Source organism: Channa argus, chromosome 3 (assembly GCF_033026475.1).
Source record: "Channa argus isolate prfri chromosome 3, Channa argus male v1.0, whole genome shotgun sequence".
NCBI lineage: Eukaryota > Metazoa > Chordata > Actinopteri > Anabantiformes > Channidae > Channa > Channa argus.
In genome coordinates, this window is record NC_090199.1 from 8,239,443 (window position 1) to 8,263,701 (window position 24,259).

General features: G+C 39.2%; 1 protein-coding gene across 4 annotated transcripts in view; it reads right to left on the bottom strand.

Moving 5' to 3' along the window:
• Window positions 1-24,259, bottom strand: part of LOC137123331 (protein sidekick-1-like) — a 249,897-nt gene that overhangs the window by 55,762 nt on the left and 169,876 nt on the right. For all 4 annotated transcript variants that reach the window (XM_067496874.1, XM_067496875.1, XM_067496873.1 and 1 more), the window contains 10 exons: window positions 21,997-22,172; window positions 19,226-19,309; window positions 16,933-17,127; window positions 16,129-16,245; window positions 15,818-15,985; window positions 14,847-14,949; window positions 14,569-14,742; window positions 10,579-10,715; window positions 9,138-9,285; window positions 1,626-1,766 (listed from right to left, as the gene is read on the bottom strand). In XM_067496874.1, coding sequence (XP_067352975.1) covers window positions 1,626-1,766; window positions 9,138-9,285; window positions 10,579-10,715; window positions 14,569-14,742; window positions 14,847-14,949; window positions 15,818-15,985; window positions 16,129-16,245; window positions 16,933-17,127; window positions 19,226-19,309; window positions 21,997-22,172 — 1,443 coding nt within the window. The remainder of the gene's footprint in view (window positions 1-1,625; window positions 1,767-9,137; window positions 9,286-10,578; window positions 10,716-14,568; window positions 14,743-14,846; window positions 14,950-15,817; window positions 15,986-16,128; window positions 16,246-16,932; window positions 17,128-19,225; window positions 19,310-21,996; window positions 22,173-24,259) is intronic.

Genomic DNA, 24,259 nt, shown 5'->3' on the forward strand with positions numbered 1-24,259 from the left:
TGCAAATTTGTGTAAGGCATTTGAAAGTTTGATTACACCCAGTGCGTCACACATTAGGTAGATATCCAACCGAGGGACAGTGGACGAAGGGCAGCCAGAGCATCTGTCAAGAGCACTTGTGTCTGTGTGTGAACGTGTGCGGTAGAGACAGAGAGGGAGAGAGAACAAGTAAAGGAATTTTTCTGTATACTCAATATCAGTTTACATTTTCACAGTTGTGATTTTTTTTTTTAAATCAATTAATCTGTTTCTATAATTTAATCTTAAAAAGCCTCTGAAAATGATTAAAAATAGTAATCACATTTTCCAAGTTCTGCGGCTACTTTTTTGGAAAAGTAAGTGACTCAAATGAAAAAAGAATTAGCGGAATTGTTGACAATTTTCTGAAACTATGAATAATAATCATGCCTTTTTTTTTATCTAGTGCATACAAGTTATGCGGCTCTTATATGGGTAACAAGCAGATAACATTTATTACACCAGCTATAACTTCTGTGTACAAGATCTAAAATAAATTACTTTTTAAGACTTTGTAGTACAGTGAAAAAACCAAAGCAAACAAAACCCTTCAAACATCATCACTCTGACATTTTTTCTCAGGTTATGTGTTGCCAGACAACTTCAATGATTCACTGTCTTGATGTGTTGATATCTGATATGTCACTTTGATGACTGTCTGTTGACAGCTACATCTTTGAAACGGATTCGGAGTGTTTAAAATATTTTCTTTCCCCACCTATAGATTAGACTTTTATTGACCTAAACTGTCCACATTCTGTACAGTGTCAGAACAAACAGTGGACATGGAGATATTCTTTCCACATATGAAGGCTCACAGTAGCAGCCATTATATTGCACATAACGTTTTTCATTTTCTGACATGGAAAAACAATAGTATTCTTGAGCACTTTGTAAAAAGCCTTCATAATACCTGGCATAACATGTCATGACATGTATTCTGGAACTGTAATATTGCTCTTTATATACACGTCAGCCAGGAATATTTACAGTAGCAACGAATGCTCTGAACAGAACAAATGCTGTCTTCTGGTATGGAGAAAAAAAATAGCATAAACACTTAGAAGGGTGTACTTTAGGAACTGCATTAGTGTATTTCAGAAATAAAACCAGATACGTTGAAATTTTATTTCTGACGTCCTCTCTTTGCGCCTCAAACCTGTAGTTAATCTGGACATCCAGATTCACGTTAATATTAAAAATTCTTAACATTTAATTTGCACAGCACTCACTAAAAACCTACAGTATGTCTCTCTTGTATTTTGCTTTGGCTATATAAAACACACCCCGTCTCAAAGCTAGGTAATAAATGTACAGGGCAAAAGAGGCACATAAAGCATGCAGGGTGTGTAATTTAGGGTCTGATCCCACTAGAATTTAGGACAAACATTATGGCTAACATTATTTCCAATGCACAACTTAACAAAAGTTACTTCTGAGATAAATCGGCACACGTTTTGGCACTGAAAATAGAGGAAACTGCACTATCTTAGATTATTAGTTGCATGGTACTGTCAATTTACCTTAATGTTATCTGTTATTAAGTATTAACTGCTTGACAAAAGAGGAATGCTACGGAATGACCGTTGAGATGTATACATGTATACCTGAGTACATATCCTCGGAGTACTCCGTTGAGCTGGGGTTCGGGCGGAGGCTGCCACTGAACCATGATGGACTGGTTTGTCCGCCCACTGGCCACAATGTTCTTCGGGGGAGCGCTGGGTGCCTCCTCCCTCAACATTAACCTGACACACACACACACACACACAAAAGAGAAAGGGAGACAAATGATTTTGATTAAGTTTATTAGGCGTCTTGTAATCAGTATTGCCAAAGGAGTGTAGGCACAAAATTTGTCCCTTTCACTAGGTGTCCAACATATCACTTATCTGGACAGTTTAGACAGGAATAGTATATGAGGCATGAACGCTAAAAAGGAACTTTATGTTAATTCTCTTTCCCGAGTATTCGTCTTGTCTAGTTTGGGGGTCAGACTTTCTACAAACAAATTATTACGTTTTTTTTCACAGGAGAAACAAAGGAAAGAGCTACAACTTATTACACAGCATCATCTCACAGCTTAAGCAGGTCTGATGAATTCTTATTGAGTTCTGTGCTCATCCCTCTCATCCCTCTCATCCCTCGCTCTCCTGGTGTATCTTGCAATTTCATTTAATGCATTTGTTTTTCGTCTCTGGCTATATTGTTCATTTATTTCAAACAAAGCACCGCTGCTGCTGATGGAAATATTTAACCCATCACTTCCAGGGTGCACAGACGGATTACTCCTGGAAACGATAGAGCTGCGACTGGCTGTTTAAACCAACAAATGTGAAAGCGGTAACAAACTCAGTATCAGTTGGTTTTGCCATTGTGTTTTATTTTCCAGGGGCTCGGAAGAACAAACAGACTGTCTGTTACAGATTGCTGTGTACACGTGGTTTCAGTTCTCCCCTTTTAACTTGTGGTTTTCCTACTTATGTTTAATTTATTCTCCAGTTATCATTGTCTGGGCAGTTTCTATTTCGACCTCAGTGCTACCACAAAATCCTCAGCAGACCAGCTACACAGTGTGACAGCAACAGATAGTTAAATCGCTATTAGTAGAGAATGAGCGAAGAGCTCATCTTTATATTTCCAGTGGGACAGTAGGATCCTTCACTCTCTCTGACCTCTTCCTCCTTCTTCTTTCCCTCTCAAACTTTTTCCCATCTTCTCTTTGACATTTTGAACCACATCTTAATTTTTCTCCCCAATCTGCAAACTTTCACCTTTCATCCATTATGTCCTTTGGCCTCATTCATTTCATCCGTCTATCTTTCACTCATCTCTCTTCTCCTTTTCCACCCCGTAGCCCCCCTCCCCCACCCTCCTTGCATCACAGTCCCAACCGTGATTAAAGCTCCCTTGCCCTCTCATGGTCGGTAAAGCACACAGTCTGATCTGGTCAGCTTCTGGCTTTACTGTAAGCAGCTCAGCGAACGTAATCAGAACCATATTTGCTCACACATACACACACACTGACACACCAAATAAATTTCTCCCAGCTTAAGACAGTCTGCTACATCCGATGGTCTTTTTGCCTTCATGGATTATGTCTGAAGATTTACATTACTTTCTCTCGCCAACCACCCCTCACTTCCCCTCTGTGCCATCCCTCCCTGAATGAGTCTCTATAAGCCACTGAGCCATTAACTGCGGTGTAGCTCTCTGTATTTGTGTCTGAATCTGTATGTGGCCATAAATGTGTGCATTTCTATATGTGAGTGTTTGTGTGAAAGCAGGGGTCTGAAAAACTGTTAGCTATAGAGTTGTGCAGACGAATATATGGCACAGGCCAGTGGTTTTACAGCCGTGCTTTACTTCCATTATGTTAGGCACTGTCAGACAGTGCCAGGTGCTGCAGGTATACACATGTACACACACAGACACACACACACACACACACACACACAGACTAATGGGGCTTGTGTGAATGAGATGGGCATTAGTGTAGCCATCTGGAAATTGGATATATATAATCCTAAACTATGCCACTGTTATTGACTGAAATTGATGATACACATTAATGCACATACACAAACACGTGCTACACAAACACCCACGCACTGATACAGTACTCAACACATGCATGCATTCGCTTGAAATAAAAACACACGCAAAGTAACACTCACTCAATAGCAAAAACTCCTTGTGAATTGTCTTAATTCCCGCCCAACCATTACCGAGTACATATTTCACACTGTGAGTTCAGCGTGAGGACACCACAAAAGAGATTAAATATACTGTACAAACCTCAACTCGCCCACACATACACACACCGATCCAAACACCTACAACTACGGTTTACCAGTGCCCATACAACAATCACCTAACTTACAACTTTACCTGAATGTTATGTGACACACATTCGTCTGTCCCTTGTTATTAAGGGAAAGAGGACATTTTCTGGTGGGACTTTTCTTTGAAAGTGAGTGAAAGTGAGGAGGAGCATGTATTTTGTGAGCCCCTGTGCTGTGGGAATTAGAAAAAGTTTCTTTCTGTGTCATTCACCAAAGTTTAATGCCCACTGGCTTTCTCATTAAATCCACATACACGCAGACTCTTACATTTCATGGTGTTACAAAGATGCTTCTCTCAATTCAAACAGGATAGTAAAATTGCATTCCAGTGAAAAATTGAACTATATATATGCAGAAGACCGCAGAAATAAAAAGCAACAGTGAAACCAGCTGTAACATGATTGGGTACAACTAGCTAAATAGATGAGCTTATTTTCTTGTTTGACATTTTAAGTCGTGTCTCCTTTAAGTGTTGTGATGTTTTGCTGGAGGCTAAAAGCTGCACAAATGGAGGAAGGTGACACACTAAAGAGACTCTGTCGGAGAAACAGAGAAACTTTGTGCATATTCTCAAAGTGAATCAAAACCAGCTGTGGATTTGTTTGCCACTTCAATAAACGAACATAATAAATGACATTTTTTTTTCCTGCATGATAGCAAAAAACAAAATCAAAACAAATCAAATGTGACAGGGTAAGATGATGCTCCGCTGTTGTTGTCGTCGTCATCATAGCTCGAGGGTACACAACATTAAAAACTGCATGTTTAAAAAACCTAAAAACAGAAAATATTTACATTTTTTTTTCCAATACCGACTGACAGTAATTCAAGCTGCCCTCAAAAAAACTGCTATAATATACTTAAGCTATAACTTTATTAGCCATATTTACTGGACCTTACTCTTCTGATACTGCTTTATTTTATAGCTAAACACAGCAGCTCTCTATGAAGTGCATTTATCATTTTGGCAAGTTTAAGGCTGATTTTAAAAATGTCATAAAATTTAATTCATCATAGGTAAGTAAATGTTGCAATACTCTACCATCTATGTTATATTCTATTTATGGAAGCTTTAAATAAACATGTTGACCAGAAATCCAGCACAAAAAGATTTTGTTTAAATTGTGTTACAATTTAATTATCACATACTTTATATGCTTTATTAGAAAATTGGACATTTCTGATAAAAATCAGTTAATAGGTAACCAACAGCTCACATATTATGATTTGTAACATTACTATTGTAAGTGTTTTGAGCTAGTCGACTGTCATTCAGTTGGTCTATTAGTTTGGACCAAAATGTCAACAACTTGTTGATGGTCTGCCGTGAAAGTTTGTCTTAACACTGGTCGGTTGACGTTTGTGTTTATTAATGCAATGTCTATTTGTAAGATTCCCATGAAATTTGGAGTCTCAGCTCTACTTTGCATTTAATATTAATAAGAGAACATTGGGATGCTAACAGGCAGCATGGTGGTGGAGTGGTTAGTTCTGCTGCCTCACAGCTATATGTTCTCTGGCCTTTCTGTGTGGACTTTGCATGTTCCCCCTGTCTTTGTATTGCTTTCCTCTGGGGACTCTGGTCTCCTCTTTCAGTCCACAGACACGCATGTTAGGTTAATTAGTGACTCTGAATTGCCTGTAGGTGTGAATGTGAGTATGAGCGGTTGTCTGTCTGTGTTTGTCTCGCTGTGTTAGCCCTGAAGTAGACTGGCAACCTGTCCACTGTGTACCCCGCTTCTTCCCCGCTCAATGACAGCTAGGGCGGGCTTCGGCCCCACGCAACCCTAAACAGAATAATCTGGTTACAAATGATGGATGAATAGATGAATGGATGGCATGATAACACAATACACTAAGATAGTAAACACAATACCTATAATATTTGCTTAAAGGCAGGAGTATAGATCTTCATTATGTCTAAAGGTGAGGTTGACTTTAACCAAGAAGCACAGGAATAATAAATTAAAATACCATCTTATTCCACAAGTGTTGTTAATTGATTGGTACCTGCTTGCAGCAAGTCGTGTTCCTTCTTTTTTTTCTTCTACGATGTTATAAGATCACTTGGCACAGAGGAGATACTCTTCCTATTCACCATGCGGAACTAAAGGCAGAGCGGTTCTTTTCTAGGTTAATTAAATAACTCTAATGAATAGTGGCAAAACCCTAATATCGTTTTTACATTTTTTAAAAACATGGTTGTTTTTACTAAAATCCTTTTCATCAAATTTGCTTTGAAAAAAAAAAACCCTTGCATTGAGAAATGAATGACGTTCAAGGTAGAGGTCTCAAACCAGATCATTCTCAAAGAACTACATTTTCAATTTGATTCATTCTAGTAAAATTATAATTGCATGCGCCTTATAAGCACAAAAGTTCACGTTTTTGTGTTCTGCACCATATTGACCTCCAATGTCCTTATGAACTTAGTCAACCTCGAACTGTACTCCATTGTGAAAAGATAAATAAGTGTAGAAATGTTCCATTACATCCCGTTACTTTTGTTTCATTCTTGTATTGAATAACTCAGACATACCTTGGTTGTGTTGTTTATTGTGTGACATTTTTCTAACTTAGATCTAAAACAATTTTCAAAGTATTACTTTTACAGCTTTTAAACTTATATTTTGTTTCAATACAGTTTGCAGTATAAACAGTACAAAGATTATATGTGTATTGTTTTAAAGCATACCGAGTCCTATTTAGTTTTATGTTGGTACAACCCAAGTTTCAGTGCATTGTTAGCATCTGCAGGATCAATGCAGGGACATGTAGGATTAAACTGTGATAGCTCTTCTTCAAAAAAGTCACTACTAATAGGGCAATGCACCATGTGTGGACACAGCAAGACACTATGATGGCCAGAAACGGTTACTTTTATTACATTTCCTGATACATTTTCTGTGTGTTTTTGACAGCAAACAAAAGACCAAGGAAGCTTAAGCTTTTCTGAATTTGGCGGTTCCCTTTTTTTAGTCCAGCCCCTCTCGCCGTAATTGTCGTGATGTTTTTTGTCGCGACAAGAATTAATATAAATTATTCAAGATCTATATGTCGACAAGGAGAGAACAAATGTACTGTAAATCCTTAAATCTTCTCCTGAAGCCGCAAATTAAAGAATTAATTTTTACATTATGTCTGAGTATAATACAAAAAAAAAATACAGATCTGATTTGTTCTGGTTCTGATTTGAACATTTGGAATTAAAAAAAAGAGAGAAAAAGCAAAGAGAAATGAGACAGATGCTTTAAAGGTTTGATGATGCCTGGACTTTAAGACATTTATGCATAATCTCCTTTTCCTTTTAATGTTTTCTCTTTAAATGGTGTGAGTGTAGGTCATGCATGAGTAAGACTGTGTGTCTCTGTGTGTGGGGGACACTCCAGAATGTATAATTGCAATCTTCAAGAGACTTTCCGCATTCAGGAGTAATGTTTTTCAGCTTTGAGCCCATTCATTTGTGTACTGTAATGGGATGTCCATCTCTCAGGACATGTTTTCCCAGTGCCACATTGACTTTCCGACCTCACCTGATTGAGGAGAAGCAACGAAAGAAAGGCAGGGTAATGATGGGAGGAAAAAGAAAAAAAAAATTAATGCTGTTATGATAAAGATCCTAATCACGATGAGAACAAAATGAGAGAGAGTGGAGAAGCAGCTGGAAGTTCAAACTTTAATAAGGGCTTTTTGTCATCAATATTACAAGCTTCTTCTTCACTCTCTGTTCCATTCCCTCACTCTGTCCACATTACGGCATTTTGTCATCATTCTCATTTGGCATCCTATGCTTCGGCGGCACATTTTCCTCTGCCTCGCTCTCCTTCAGCTGTGTCAAGTGCAGCACACGCCTTGGCATCTGTGACTTCCCAATTGTGTAGTTTTTTTTTTTGATTTAGGCAAATGTCCAGCAGATGAAAAGCAAATGATGTGTGGTTACATATGAGACAAATACTAAAGGAGAGACGTATCCATCTGCTCTGATACAATAACCATTGATGACTTGTCTGACTGCCAGTCTTTCATTTAGGAAGGATCAATCCAATCCATTCCCCAGACCCTCTAACAACCAACTTTGGACCGTGGACTAGGTAGCAGAATGGCTATTGAACTTAGACAATACACTAATGCATGCAGGAGGAGAAGAGAGGATCAGGGAGGAGAGGAATAATGACAGACAAAAAGCAGAAGAGGATAAGTGAGAAAGATTTTGTACAAAAAGGAGAACATGGGAGAGAAAGACTCAGTGCAGAAAAAGAGGATAATAGGGAAAAGAAGAACTGCAAGCTGAGGAGAGGGAAACTAAAAGGAGACTGTAATCTGAGGTGTGAATGTGTGATGACAATGTTCACAGCTGCTGTTGTTGCTGAGAGTCTATTTGGCGGGATTGCAACTGGCATCTGCCTATGGTCAGTCTTGTCAGCCAGACAAAACCATGTTTGTGTGTGTATGTGTGTGTCTACTTCACAATACCCTGCCACATCTGTCGCATTATGTGCGAGTGTCAGAAATTGGGTGTATGTGAGCATTCGGGGCAAAATTGTTAAGAGGCCTGCCACACCTCCTCCAACCCGCTTTCACTCTATCCAGTTCCATCAGCGCTAGGGCATCATAATTACCCCCATTAGTGCTTTCTCTTGGGATAAACATGCAAACACACAAGCACACAAACATAAAACATCTGCACAGCAATCTATTTACTTCCCAGGCCAAATCACACTCTCCCTTTTACATACACTCATGCACACAGGCACACTGAACAGTTAATTTCATAATTTTTGCTGCTTAGTTGACTATGAGCAATGGAAGGAGAAAAACACACACACGTAGACATTTACAGCATGGATGTAATGAATATAAATTGCTTACTGCAAAGGAAATGGATTCTGAACAAAAAAAGACTGCTCTCTCCTTCTCGTCTTAGAATCCATCCCTGTTCATCCTCATTCTGAAACCCATGTTTCTATTCATGCCCATAGTAACATGCACACAATCATGCTCCATGTCTTTTGACTATAGAATAGGTTCCAGTTTATTCATTCCCAGTTTGTGTAAGGCAGAGCACAGAGGCTGTGTAAGGCTATTACACAGAGATGGAAAAGAGAAAAAAAAAATCTCAATTTCACACAAATCATAGCATATTCTACATAGAAAATTGTTTTATTGTGTAAAAATTGTAGTGTGGCATCAAAAGAAATATTATGAAGTACACGTTTAAAGAAGCTGGTAGTAGTGAGTGTATGCCGTATGATATTGTGCATATCTTGGTCTTACCTCTGAGTCTCTGTGCTGTATTGACCCCTGCCCACTTGATTGACAGCACAAAGTCTGAACTGATAGGTTCTAGCAGGTGTGAGCCCGCCTACTGAGACAACGGTCACTGCAGGATCGACCTCTGATAGGTAGACCTTCCATGGAGAGTCTAAACAGAAGACACAAAGATTAGAAGCTGATAGCATCTGGCTGCTGCAAGACAAACAGAGACACGAAAGACACCGAGGACCCACAAATCAAAAGGAAAGACGAGAGGGTTGGCCAAAGGAAGCAAGGAGAGGTGGTAGGAAGGAAAGGGGCTAAACTGGAGGGAATTATAATTGAAAAAAGTACAACTCGATGCAACAATAAAGATAGTTTGAAAAGAAGATGGGGGTCGGGAAAGGAGCACAGATGCTGTTGTATATTGTTGCCAGCTTATTTCTTACAGTCTTTCTCCTGAAGATACCACAGACATATGCACTATTATCATTACACCAGCCACATGTCTCACTTCAAGTGAGAAAGATTGTGAGATAGTCTGTGTGCCATTTAAAGTGAGCCTTGCGAGTGTATTAGAGCCACAGCCTGACATTATAATAATACTGTATTTATAGTGGCCCATTCTCTCTAAAATACAATCTAAAACATCTAATATATAACATGTAGACAACACACGCACACACACACGCACACACACAATGGGTAATCAGCGTGCACAAAACTCTCATCCATTACTCACTGTCTGGATTCGGTCGCACTGAAATCGACATTTAGGAGCTCTGCATTCCTCGTTTTTCTCTTTATCTCCGTTTTTGTCCCTAGCCACAGTCTCTCTCATCTCTCTCATGATAATACGCATTTTTTTCTATCATTATTTCGGCACATTTTTGTGGATGCTACAAAATAGCTATGAAAATGTACCGCCGTCTCTCTAAAAGTTGTTAGAGTGAACATTACTTAAAATGTCGCACTACATTAACATTCGACATTTGTCCATCAGTTCGGCTCCCGCACTCATGTGCCAGGCTCTTGGCTCAGCATGTAACATTCACCAATCCATCCTATCTCCTTAGCTACAGCAGGTGTAAGAGTGGCTCTACAGCCATCTTTTCCCTCCAATCTGTTTTTCCTGTCATTCAATTCCTCAATCCCCCTCTTCCTCTATTTCTCATTTGAGAGCCAGCCTGCTGTTAAAACATCTGTGGCTGAGAGAGGGTGAGAGACAGAGAGCGAGAAAGAGAGTGAGAGTAGGCGAGGGAGTGGGCTGAGGTGGGGAATAAGAGTTTATTTATAGGGAACCTGGATGAACATTAACGCTGAAACACCATTCTCCATATGTCTGCCTCTTGTAAATGAAGGTCTGTCAGTGCCTGGTAGACAGCAAGTGAACAGCTGTTTGCCGCTCGGGGACTATAAAAAATGCCCAGGGACACACACATAGGCACACGCGCATACGTACTGTTCTCAGATAGCTCCAGCACGTAGTATAGAAGAGGGGAGTTCCCATCAAAGGGGCGTAGCCAGGACAGGAGGACAGAGCGGGAGTCAGAGTCATTGAGATGAGCCGTTAGGGAGCGCGGGGAGTGTGGCAGCTCACTGAACACAAAAGAGACAGACAAAGAAAGACAGACACTTGGTTGGTGATTTGATTACAATAAAGTCTTTAGAGGAACAGTTCCACATTATAAGAAATATCATCATTTTCTTGACTTAGCAGAGGAGAGAAAAGTGCTTAATTCCCGTAAACCTAATATAACAGTACAGCAAGCGCACAATTAGCTTTAATTAGCTCAAAGACAGTAAACAGAGGAAAACAGCTCGCCAGGCTCTGTCCATCGAAATGTAACAAAATTTGCCTACCAGCACCTCTAAAGCTCACTCGATTACAACTAGTTGCCACTGCCATGTTGCCATCTTATGGGATGGATGGTAGGGTTGGGAGAGATTACCATAGTAACAACTCCAGACAGCTGTATAATTGCAAAGTTGTTTGTATTAGAGTTGAAAGTATGATCCAATATTCCAATAGATCTAGTAAATTTGAGTTTTGGGACTGCAGTGTGGACTTTGGCTGACATGAGGCTTACATTAGCTTCCCATTGCTTCCCTTTTCCTGCTTTTGTGTCAAACTATCCTGACAGTTTGTGTTTGGTTCAGGTTTTAAACATTTTCTCACCTAACTCCCAGTAAGAAAACAAATAAACACATTTGCCTAAATGTCAAACTGTTCCTTTAACATTCGCATCATAACAGTGTGTCTGAACATGTGATTACACATTTATGCAACTGTGTCTCATAAACAACTCTGTGACAAAGTGCCAGGTCTTTTCATTAGACAGATATTGGTTTTCTGCATTTTGCTTTTCTATTAGACTTGTGTGGTGGAATAACGTTGGCTCCGACACCCAGGTTGGTTTTTGGGTCTGGTCCAGGATCACTTCCAGCGGGCGATATCTTTTAAATATTGTCGTGGTTTGCATATTTTTATTGTGATATTTTATTCTCTTCATGCTCCGCACAACTTCAAACATATCTGACTACATTTATTAAAAAGAAATTCTCCAGACATTTGGTCATCGCCTGGAGATATTTGTGCATCCCTGCCATGGTATTAACAAAGAAAGCAACACATATATTTGTGAGGGCAATAAAGAGTGTCCAGACATTTGATTACACCAATGTTAGTGCATCATAACTCATAAAAACAGTTGGCTTGAAGGAGAAGGAAAGCGATGCAGATTTAAATGCTACAGGTGGCTGCAAAGATAACAGCATATTAAAAGAGCACATAAAAAAACAATATAAATATATTTACACTCAAAGTATGATGAAACACATGGTCATCTGTGCTAAAACTAGCTATATCTCGTATTTACAACCAGATTATTTATTACAAAAAAAATCATCATAATCATGTGTGAATGTTTTGTCTCCGCTGACAAAATGCAGGAATAATTAAATAACGAATAATTTAAATGTGTCAAATTTAGCCAAAAGGCAAATTTTAATCCACAATCCCTGGGCAGGCTGATTTTAAACTTAAACAAGCAAATGCCATATAAAATATTAAGCTCTGTGAAAAAAACCTATGACACAAATAAAAAGTGCGTTGAAAAAATCGTAAGAAGCAGAACAACACTGCAGTGGCTGTTTTGTTTGAGTGTGTGTATGGTTTTACATTTTAATATCCAGGTAGGCATCAAATCATAAAATGAGTTAAACACAAAGCAAGTGGCAGAGAGATGAAGGACGACAGAATGTTAGAACGTGGGGATGAGGGCCACGCTGAAAGAAGCAAAGACAACAGTAAATGAAAATAATGTTTTCTTTTCTGAGCTGACATGATCGTATTAATTAATGGATGAGCTTAGTGAATGTTATGAAAACTACCCTCACACAAAACACATGCGCACACACACACACACACACACACACACAAACACATGGATGGGTCTTGCGGGATTTGAACCAATAACCCGCTGGTAATTAGTCTGTCTCCTCAGCTGCCAGTGTCTGTTAGCCTCTGTGACCCATTGATACTGAGCTAACGAGGCTGTCAGTCACACACACAGATGCACGAACCCCCACCCCCACCCACCCCCTCCCACACACATAAATGCCCTAGTTCCCCACATGACTTTGCACAGCCATAAACAGGAATCCACTCTACCCTTCTGAGTTGACATATGTAACCTCTAATCTCTCAATAATTCAGGAGGATGTGTACTCATGTCCTTTCTCTCTCTCCTACCCTGCAATTGTATTAATATATCATAAGCGCTTTTTATAAATATATTATACAAGTGCCGATTAATAAATAAAAACTACTACCTGATAGTTTTCTCTCACAGTGCTGTAATAAGGATTTCTGGGTCAGAGAGTGGAATACAAATATCTGTGACACCTCTGGAATGTGTTTGGTCGAACCACATGAGTGCACACATGCACACAAACACGCTATGTGTGCAGCTTCAAGTCCAACAGCTGTCATTTCAATGAGCAGAGGTGTTCATGGCAACTAATAGCATTTACAGTAGGTCTTTTCACTACTACTGTATAATAATACACACAGACACACAAACTAGCCCTGATAGAACCTGGTTATTATTAAAAGCAATACATAGAAATATTCTATTAGGAAACCAGTAAAATTAGTTGACAGTAATGTTTGGTCCATGTTTGGCAATGTTCTGCACAATTTAATTTTTTCTATGCTTGACACCAAAGCCGTCAATTATCTCCAATGTGAGTCATCCAGATTGATGGTTAAAGACTCATTGTTTTTCCATTTGCTGCCAAAAAAGTCACTTTGCTGTTGTGTCTAATTCTGTTGAAGAAAACAAACTGAACTTTGTTAATTGAATAAACTAATTGGATAAAAAAAATATTACTTTAAAAGTATACATATAGCTGAATACACTCCAAAATGTACTTGACGACTTAACAAAAAACTATATATTTTTATACTTTTGCTTAACACCTCCCATGAAGATCCCAACAAGGACGAAGAGAAGAGTCATATTTCTAACTAAATATAAACCTAGCTATCAGCAGGATAGCTTAGCTGTTTAGAGAAGAAGATCTGGGGACCCCTGAGTACATTCAGGGGGTCCCCAGATCTAGGGGGAAATTGGACAGACCTGTTGGTGAATTGATTGACATTCATTGTAGGTGACAGTAGGTGTCACAGAATCATCCCATCGGAATCAAGGTTGATTTAATTTAGCTTTTTTTGACAAAAATATTACAATAAGACTTTCAAGTAAAAACATATCTGTACAAAGTAATCTAAATTTATCAAAAGTATAAAACTGAAAATAGATCACCAGAGTGCAGTGAATGTGTTTAAAGGATTGTAGTATGAATACACGTCTTTCTAAAAGGTCCAGTTGCTGGTGAATCAGTATCCTGGTCAAAATCTAGACAAAACAGTCCAATCAACTCCATAAAAAGATTACTAAAAATCAGAAATGAGGGGATAGATTCAAGAATATTTCCTAGTCATTAAATTTCTCTTAGAGCGCAGTAAATTATTTATTTAAACACAGAAGGAATATAGCACATGCATAGATCTGCCTAGAGCAGAGAGACCGAGTGACGACTTATAAAGGAGGCCACCAAGACACATAGGACTCCTCTGAAGGAGTATTAAGCTTCAGCATCTGAGATGGGAGATACTGTAAAAAGGATACAGGTTGCTCACGTTCTGTAGCGGTCGGCTTTATATGAGAGTAGCAAAGGGAAAAGGACAAAATAAATCTAGCATTTGTGACAAGGCAAGTGGGAGATTCTCAAGTCAAGTGGAAAACATTTGTATGGTCTGATGAGACATAATTTGAGCCTTTCAGGCTGTATTGTATATCTTGTGGTTTTAATCTGTGCAAAAAATAAAACTAATTATGTGACATGCTTGAAACACTGCCTCATTTGCATAATTCATGGGACTCACATCACTTCAAGGCGTGCAGAGCGAGAGTCGTTGCCTGCCTGTGATGTCACAGTGCAGGTATAATCCCCAATGTCGCCTGACCACGTTTGGCCAATAGTGAGAGACCCCTGGCGCACAGAAACACGGCCCCCACTGGTTGGAAGTACCAACACACCACCACGATCCCACTTGAAGCTGCAACAAAGAGGTGTACAGTAAGTCTACATGTTTATATATACAAATATGGAAAATTTGTAAAATCCATGAAAAATAGAGAAGGCAAACTGACAAGCAGGTACCTGATATTGACTCTAGGGTCATGTGTAGCGTTACAGTCCAGAATAGCAGTGGTTCCTTTGATAACACGCTGGTCTGTTGGAGGCACGGAAATGACTGTACGACCTGCAAAATTAGAGAGAGAAAGTCAATGAAGAAAGTGAATGAAGACAAAATAGAAAGGAGGATGAGAAGTGCAACAGGTGGAATAAATGAGAGGATGAAATTACAATCGTTTAGCATTCATGATTTGTGTTAGCATGAGATGGTCTTATTAAATGTGTACATGAAAATGTATGTTGCACCAGATTAATGGGAAATTATTTCCTCTACATGTTAGCCATGAACTACTGAAGCTTAATGGCACAAAAGCACATTTCACACACTTCGGTTCACACTACAACTGGAGATACACAGACACATTCCACACATGTTCATTACAAAACATGATGGCGACTCTGGACAGTAAAAAAAGCGAGAAAATGTGCTCCTCTGCGTACAGCTGCTAGTTTTCTTGGTACATACACAATCGATTCACTAGGGCTACACACAGTCTATACAGATATACATTTTTGGCTGCAGACATACTTGCAGACTAGCAAAATTAAGAAATGTAATTTCTAAATACAGACACATATTCTGACCACACCTATCAAACTGAATGAAGAGGGCATCAGTTATCTCCCTTACTTGTTTTTTGTGATTTTATATATCAGAGTATTCAACAGAGGACCATAGTTAATCGAATTACACAGATTTTAATCTGAACCTGCCAGGATAATTGATTAGTTTACTAGCTAATCAATCCCTTACCTGGCCACAGCACTGCATCAATAACCAAAAACACTGTTGCTTCCTAGTTGACGCTAGTGCGCTTGCACAGTTACCGATAAATTAGTGGTCAATGTCTATTTCAGTCTGACTTGCAAATGCACATGAGCAGTTTGATTTCTTTTTGTTTGTGTATATAGTGTGTAGTGTAATAGAGTCTTACTCCAGACAGTGAGTGTAGCTGTGTTATTTATGGTTCCTTCTGAGTTGGAAGCGATGCAGGTGTATTGTCCTGAATCCTGAAAGCTCACTGGTTGAATCTGTAAACCACCTGACTGCAACAGTGTGAACCTGGGAACTTGGACCGAACCGCTGGCTAACACCTGCAGTCCTACAGAGAGAGAGAGAGAGAGAGAGAGAGATAGAAGAATAAAATAGCCTTAAGGTGAAGGACAGTAATTGAGCCATTAAGCACATTTGTGATTACAAACACGTCATCGGTGTGTACGACAATGTGTGAGAGGTAAGTGGTACCTTTTCTCCAGGTAATGGCAGGCTTTGGAGCTCCACTTGTCTCACAGGTAAACATGGCTGTGTTGCCATCAGTTACTGTTTGGTCAGATGCGGGTAATGTAAATGTGGGGGCCAAACCTGAAACACAAAGACCGCATGAGAAGGAAAGAAGACAGAGAGACGGTAGATGATAGCAGAATGCTGAAAAGATAGAGTAAGTATAAGAGTGAAACATTGTGGCAAAAGAATGGGGAAAAAAAGGCGTTGATAGTAGGCATATGATATTCAAATGGAAGGTGATGACCAATTATGCATATCGGCAGCACATGGCTGTATGCATGATATGTCAAATGTTGAGAATAAAGTGGGTTGATAAGAAATTTACAGTTGAATCTATCAGTGGAATAATTGAAACAAAAAAATAAATGTAATTTTAACAATTCCCTTTTTCCAAATTCGGAACTGTAATGACTTTTCTTTTTCTTTTTTCTTTGTCCAATTTAATAATCAACAGGATTTGAAGTTTTGCTTAAAAACAAACAAATAACTGTAATTATTTGAATCTATCTATCTATCTATCTATCTATCTATTTATCTATGAAAATAATTTTAATTGCAGCCCTAATGAACAGGATAACTGAGAGTAGATTAATACAAAATTTAGATAGACGAGAGGCAAAGTAAAGGGGAAAGACAATAAAGACATGACAGGCAGAAAATAGCCAAAATAGGTGGTGAGTTGAGAAATCTGACCCAAGAAGCGCTGCCATTGGTGTATGTATACATTCATATATCAATGATGTGTGTTGTGTCAGACACACTCACCGGAGACAAGGAGTTGTGCATGTGCCTGTGTCTCTCCAGCGGCATTGCGAGCAAAGCACTGGAATATTCCCCCGTCTCCTGGTTGCACCCTGCGCACCGTCAGTCCGGCTGCTGCGGTGACCTTGTAGCGAGGGTTGGCCAGTTTGGAAAGAGGCACGGTGTCCTTATACCACTCGATCCTGGGCTGGGGTACGCCTACACATGTCCACGTGCATGAAAATATACAGGGAGAAATTTTTCAATTTCTATAATAACAAGGCAGCTGACCTCACTGCTGAGCAAACTACTCCAAACTCCCACTAAAACAACCACACACACTCAATCTTTCTTCTCTGTTATCCACTCTCTCCCTATAAATATGCATGCAGGCATAATGACTGGCTAATAACATATTGATTGGAGGGTGTAGGTGGTAGGGTAAGGGTGGCAGAAGGTGCCAAAAACATTCTGAATAAAAGATCTGGCCAAGAGCAGCACACCGAATACCTACAGTATCAGCACCCAGCTATATGACGGACACGCCAGATATGACAGGCAGGAGGCTGATGCAATTACTCTCAAACATCCACACCAGTGTGTAAGTGTGTGTGTGTGTGTGTGTGTGTGTTCGAGGGAGGGAGAGATAAATTCCACACTTTTTCCCTCAATCTGTTGGTGTCAAGCTTTCACAGACATGTGTGAAGTATTTTTCACCCCCTGCTTGTCTTGCTCACTCAGTCACTCTGCATTCTGTCTCTCCTCCTTCCCTCGTTCCTCCTCGCAGCCTCTATCCTTCTCTCTCTTAGTACCCTCAGGCCGTTGCTATTTAATTACACTGCCACTGTATCAGATTACTGAGGAGGAACATAAACCCGTTCAGTGTGTGTGTGTGTGTGTGTGTGTGTGTGTGAGAGAGAGAGAAGTACGCTGCAGTTCCCAGTGCTACGTCCACCCCTGCTCGTCCAAGTGTTTTTCAAGTTAAAAAACATATGTGCTAAACATCAGCGATTTTCAGATTTGACCTCAGACTGGTAATCTGCTCATGCTGCCAAAAGTAATATGTCACCGTTGTTGTGACACGAGGTCTCCAAACTACGTCCTACAAATAGTGAATGACACTAAAACCTAAACAGGATGTGATGTGAGCAGCCGTGGCACACCACGATCAGGAGACTCTGAGCAGGACCATCGCTCACTACAAACAGACTTTGACATTCGCTACACAGACATATACATAAACACATGTGTTGTATTAGGGTTTGGGGATGCAATTTGAATATTTACTACAATTAAGTCTCTGACCTATCTGGCAGAAAACATCAGCAGAAAATGGGCCCTAGTATGCTTTATCCTAAGTGGTTGTTAAATGGCAAGTAAAACACCTCCCTATAATTTGTTGACACTGGTGGAGCTATGTAACACACAGCAGTGAAAGGCCAGATATGTGAACGTTGTAAAAAAATATATTTTATATTCTTAATAGAACGTCATTTGTCTTTTTTTTTTCATCACAACCGAGTGTGGTTAATTACATCTCGCTTCTCGTCAATATTTTATTTCAATGCAGTCCAGACAATGAATTTCCAAAAAATCTGAAAAAGTATACAATAATATTTTCCACAATTTCATTTAATACTCTTTTTCACAAATTGGTGTAATATTTTGTGGGTGCAGTGAGATAAAGAGCTAGTGGCACCACTGCAGAAGAAGAAATGGCAGCTCAATCATAAAATTAAAAAATCCCCAGTGAAACCTCAAATGACTGAACATATTTGGAAAATGTGATGGAAATAATGCACATTTACTTAAGTTGTGTATTATTAGGGAAAAGCTGCGTTACCACACTAATTGCTTGAGTGACATTTAAGTCACATGCTTTATGCACATGATGATTAGGGTTGTCCCCATACAAGTTTTTCCCAGAATGAGTACAAGTACTTAAATTTGAGTACCCACCGATACAAAGTACTGGTGCAAGTACTTAGCTGTTTTGCTTCTAGTATTAGTTGCTGAACAGTAAACAAAGTGAGCTTTAGGTAGCATTTTAGTTATATTGCTGCTGATGTCTGCTGCAAATACTAAGCAAATTTTAAAATAATCTTGAGAAACATGAGTATGACTCTTAGTAACACAATCTTAAGACTATAGCACAGCAGAGCTTACATTTGACTTTACTTTTGTCATCAATTATTGATATTATTTTACTACCTCCACCTACATTTAACATTGTATGGGGTGCAGCATTGGAAAAGTTTAAGTACACAGATAATAATAACAATAACAATAACAATAATATTGCACACACAAAGCCTACCTGTAGCAAGGCATGGGATATCTACATTTCTGTCGAGTTCAGCAAAGATCTTCCTCTTGGGCTCAGCAATCAGAGAGGGTGGTTCTGCAGGAAAAAATTTCACAGAAAAAAATTTCACAGAAAAAAATGTAAAGCACTAAAATACGGCATATACCACATTCTGCCTCAATATATGGGCCCAGTAATGCCCCAGTAACACTCGGTGATATATGTGCAAGAGTAGGTTCTCGCAAACGGCCTAAAAGCAGCATAAACGTCATTTAAAAAAAAGTTAAAACAAGAATTCAAAATTGGCCTTCTCCAAGCAGCTATTCTTTGAAAGAAAAGAAACTTTGGGAAGAACCCTCAGAATAAAATTGTGTCCCCATCTGAGTATCTTGAGTGTTTTTGCCAGGCAGGATTTCAGTCTATGTGCCCTGTGAAATGACTTCTACACAGTCACAGGAAAACACATTCTCTGAGTTTCCCAAGGGAAACAATCCTCTTCTTTAACTACTCCATTTCACTGCCAACTGCGCCTTCTAAACATCTTCACCAGTGGCGCCCTAAATGCTGACAGCAGCTCTGAGACAAGACCTCTCCTTATTTGAATGTGAATATATGCCTTTTGGTCTATTAGAGTAATTGTACATGTGAAAAAGAAATTCCCTCTCTTGTACAGTAAAAGCTCCAATTCTTTCAAAAATATTTGTTAATATTTAGTGAGCAAACCCAGAAGGGGTTGGGGGATTGGGGGTGGGGGAGGGTGGGCAGACTGGCTAATTCATTTTTAGTCTGGCATCTCTGGAAATGTGGCTCCACATAGTAGGGGCACCTGTTCACTGAAAAATGACTTTGAAGAAAATGAAATGTCCAGAGTGTGCACTAAATGATGAATGTGGATGCTGGTTGTCAAAAATATGAAATTCTCATCAAATAAGGAAAAAGCATTTTAATACAAGTTTTATTTCTGTACTTTTTTTCTAAGGATCCAAACTTGTACAATAATAACCCACAATAATATTGTTTTTGACAGTGCGCTGTCATTTCACTGCTGGTACATGTTAAAGAATAGGAGAGAATGAAATCCCTTTCAATCGTTCCTCCTCCCTTAGGCACAATGAATTTGTAAGACAAACTGCAGTTTTGATCAGGTGTGTGTGTGTGTGTGTGTGTGTGTGTGTGTGTGTGTGTGTGTGTGTGTGTGTGTGTGTGTGTGTGTGTGTAATTCCCATGTTGCAGCCACATTTATTCTACTTGACTGCACTGACTTTAAAGTTCTGTACTACTTCATGGTAGCTTCTAAACCCAAACATGTTTGCATCTCCTATCTCTACAGTGCGCAGAGGAATTTGGAAAAATAATGTGACAAGAGAATGAAGGAAGTGAGCATTTAGGAGGGAACAGGGAAACAAGGGATGAATAACAGCCATGTGGAATGACACCGATAACACAGATGCATTAATCCCCTTCAGTCAGGTGAGTGCAAAAGAACGAGATGCACAATTACAACAAACAATATTTGAAGTGCTTTGGTGGCTGGATTTAGACATTTGAGCTTTCATGAATTCCTTGCCGTCTGCCTGCAAAACAAAAATGAAGAACAACAACAGATTTATTGCTGTTTGGGCCAGTAGTCATCTGTATAGTATAAAGCATGAGCATGCAGTGTCATACATATTTTGAATATTGGATCAGGGCAGAGAAGAAATGAAATTGAATAATGAATACCTTTGAGGCTTTCTAATTCTTTCACACAAACACATGCACTATTCTGTTCAGAAATCCCTTTCATTCCTGAAGGTCTGTTGAGCCCATGGCAGAAAAAGAGGATCAGTACCAAAGCATTCATCAGTCTTTACTCCTCTGATACATACGAATGCATGCAGACTTTGTATCTGCCAGGCAGAGCTTAACAGTCCTGTTGGCCTAATTAAGGGAGATAAGGTTCTCTACCTTAGACTTAGGTGGAGAGAAAGATAGAGAGAGGAATGTACAAAAACTGGTTTGAGAGGAGGGGGACATAGAAAGAGAATGAGGGGGATATAAATATTCAGGCAGGCTTTTGTAACTAGTGAGTATTCTGTAGGCACAGTTTGTGTGCTCTCCTTATGTTAGCTGCTCTCTCACCACGACAATCATAGCTGATCAAAAAGAGCTTGATAAACTGAAGGAGAAAAGTTTTGCTTCATCATTCACACGCTCCCTGCCTGTGTGTATGTTGTTCTCTGTTTATGCACACGCATTGAGGACAGGAGTGGATTGTAACGAGAGCGCTCTTGCTGGAGTGCTTTTAGTGTTCTCCTATTGATTGGTGACTCCAGGGAACAAAACTAATTTTGCCGCAGGGCAAACAGCCATGTTTGTCCGCGGTGCTATTGTTATGACTGTATAAAAGTGTGGTGGAGTACGCATGCGTTTGTGCGCGCACAACGATGAATTTGTGTGCGCACACAAATGCAACAGCTGTTTGTGACTACAGTTGACAGTCTGTTGGTGAGTGTGGACAACAGATTCTGCTCGAGTAGTCCCGTAGTTGATAGTCGCTGCCTGGGGATATTCACAGTCACGCTTTGAGGAGAAAAGTAAGAATAAATGGAGGAATAAACAGAATGAAATCGCCTGGAGCAAAGAATGTACAAGAAGAGACAAGAGCAAGGTTAAAACGGGAACTAACGGTGCACACGTTGACGCCATTAGTCGTGATGGGTCAGGCCTACCCTGAATAATCATGGATAATCATGTGGGGCAGTGTGTGTGAGAGAGAGAAAGACTGACTGCCTTTTTCTTACCCATTACAGTGATGTGTGCCCTTGCTTCCACAGGTTTGGCAGTGCTGTTGCTTAGCGACGCTTCACAAACATATAACCCAGAGTCAGAAGAGGTGGAGGCAGGAATAATGAGCCGACGCCCACTGGCCAGCCAACGCCCATCCCGTTTCCATGACACCACAAGGCTCTCCACTGGTCTGAGGGGAGAGAAGGGGAGGAGAGGAGAGGAGAGGAGAGGAGAGGAGAGGAGAGGAGAGGAGAGGAGAGGAGTGAAGTGAAGTGAAGTGAAAGAGCGGAGTGGGGAGAATGGGGGGAGGGGGGAAGCAAACAAGTGACAGAAGGCAATTATAACATATTAAATCCATCAGTTTATGTGTCAATGAGGTAGGAAATGAATTATGACAGCCTGTATATCAGAGCAGCCAGCTCTACTCAGCATGAAGGAGCTTCACTCAGTTACTCTCGGTGTTGGAGAACGGAAATGGGTTTTAATGTAAAATGAAATTCTGTGTTGGATAGACAACATCAACACACCATTCGGTGAGTGTGTGTGTATAACAGAGCATTTGTACAGCATTTTATCTAGTCATGAAAGAGGCGCTCAGTCGCTGGTTCATTTACATGCAACAGTTCAGTTCTTACAAGCGATCCTGCATCGAAAATTTGCAACAGGGGCAATAGCAAACCATGTCATCAGCAGCCAGAACTGTCATCGACATGCATTTTTCTAGGGGCAGCTTAAAAGTTGTTAAGTCTTGATCTGAGACAGTAGCCATCAAAATACATCAAAGTAAAATAGTATCACAAAATAGTGACCATTACCTAAACCATTATAATACAATTATTTTTAAGATAGAAAGGTGTGAAAAGTTGCAGCCATTAAAGAGATAATAAATAAATAAATAAACAAATAAAGTTACTGAAATATTAAACAAATTAGCTTTTAATGTTACATTGTTTTAAATTATTATTATTGCATTTCTTTTTATCACTAAGACATTCTGCGTTTATTGTCTTAACAATTGCTTTGATGACGTTAGATGGCACTTACAAAGGACCGTCATAGTCAGAGATGGGGCGGAGAGAAGACAAGCTGGTAATTGTGCCACGTTAAGGTGAATGGGATAATGTTTGCATATATGATAAGTGAAAAGTAGAAACAATTTGCTGCTGCAAACTACTGTTTCCTTCTAAGTGGGTAACTTCGATGTAAATGCAGTCAGGCCCATTTAATATGCAGTCCAGCTTTTTATACAACACTGTCAGACTGAAAAATGTTTTGTTACGAAACAGTTGAGTGTGATGCTTTCTCTCTGAAAAAATACACCTGCAGGTAGAGACAAAGTTCGATGGAAATATAATTAAACTCAGTGTTGGCTGATATGTAAACATTTTAATATGCTTACTCAGTGGGTCCTGTCCACATTTAAAGAATCCAAAAATGAATGTTCATGTTAGGCTTACCGGCAATGCTTGTTTTAAATCAAACTCTTATTATTTTAGGACTCTACCATGGCTGCTCTGGTGCATCTGACTGATTAACGGTTAATGCATCTGGATGGCAGATACTTTTAGACTTCAGCTCTGCATTTGATTATAGTTTCCCTTCATTCAGTTACTCCCCTGGGTACAGAATTATCTCTCTGCACTGAGTATGTTAAATTGGGTGCTTCTGTGATATCAGAAAGAGTCAATGTAAAGTGGACTGTTCTTTGCAAAAAAAAAAAAAAAGTCTCGGAGAATGAGCTGATTTGTCAAAACACTATAAAAAGAGAACAGTTGGTACAACTTAATTATATTACTTTAAAGTTTTTTCTAATTAGATTTACAATTTTTTATTTACCTGACCGATTTACTTCATATATACTAACGATTTGCTTTATTTCAAATAAACAGTTTGCATTACTCCAACTTATCTACAAGGTAAAATAATTAGTAACTTTACCCCAAATGAATGTAATGCTTGTTCATAACTGGAAGTATTAGCTTTAAAAACCTAATTATATAATTTTCCTTAGTATTTAATATTTAGGTATTTAAGTAATCTTTATCAAAACTAAAAAATAAAAAAAAAGTTGGAACAACATCAATAGTTCAATTGGCAACAAACAATGTAATAAAGTTTTGTCAAATGAGTTTCTAAATTTTTTCTGAAACACATTCAACCTCAATGAAATAGCAGACTGTGAAAATATTAATTGAGAAATCATCAGCCAACGACTTTGGCACAACTTTGGTGTAGACGCATTTCATACTGTACTTTAAGAAAATGTGTCTCTTGGTT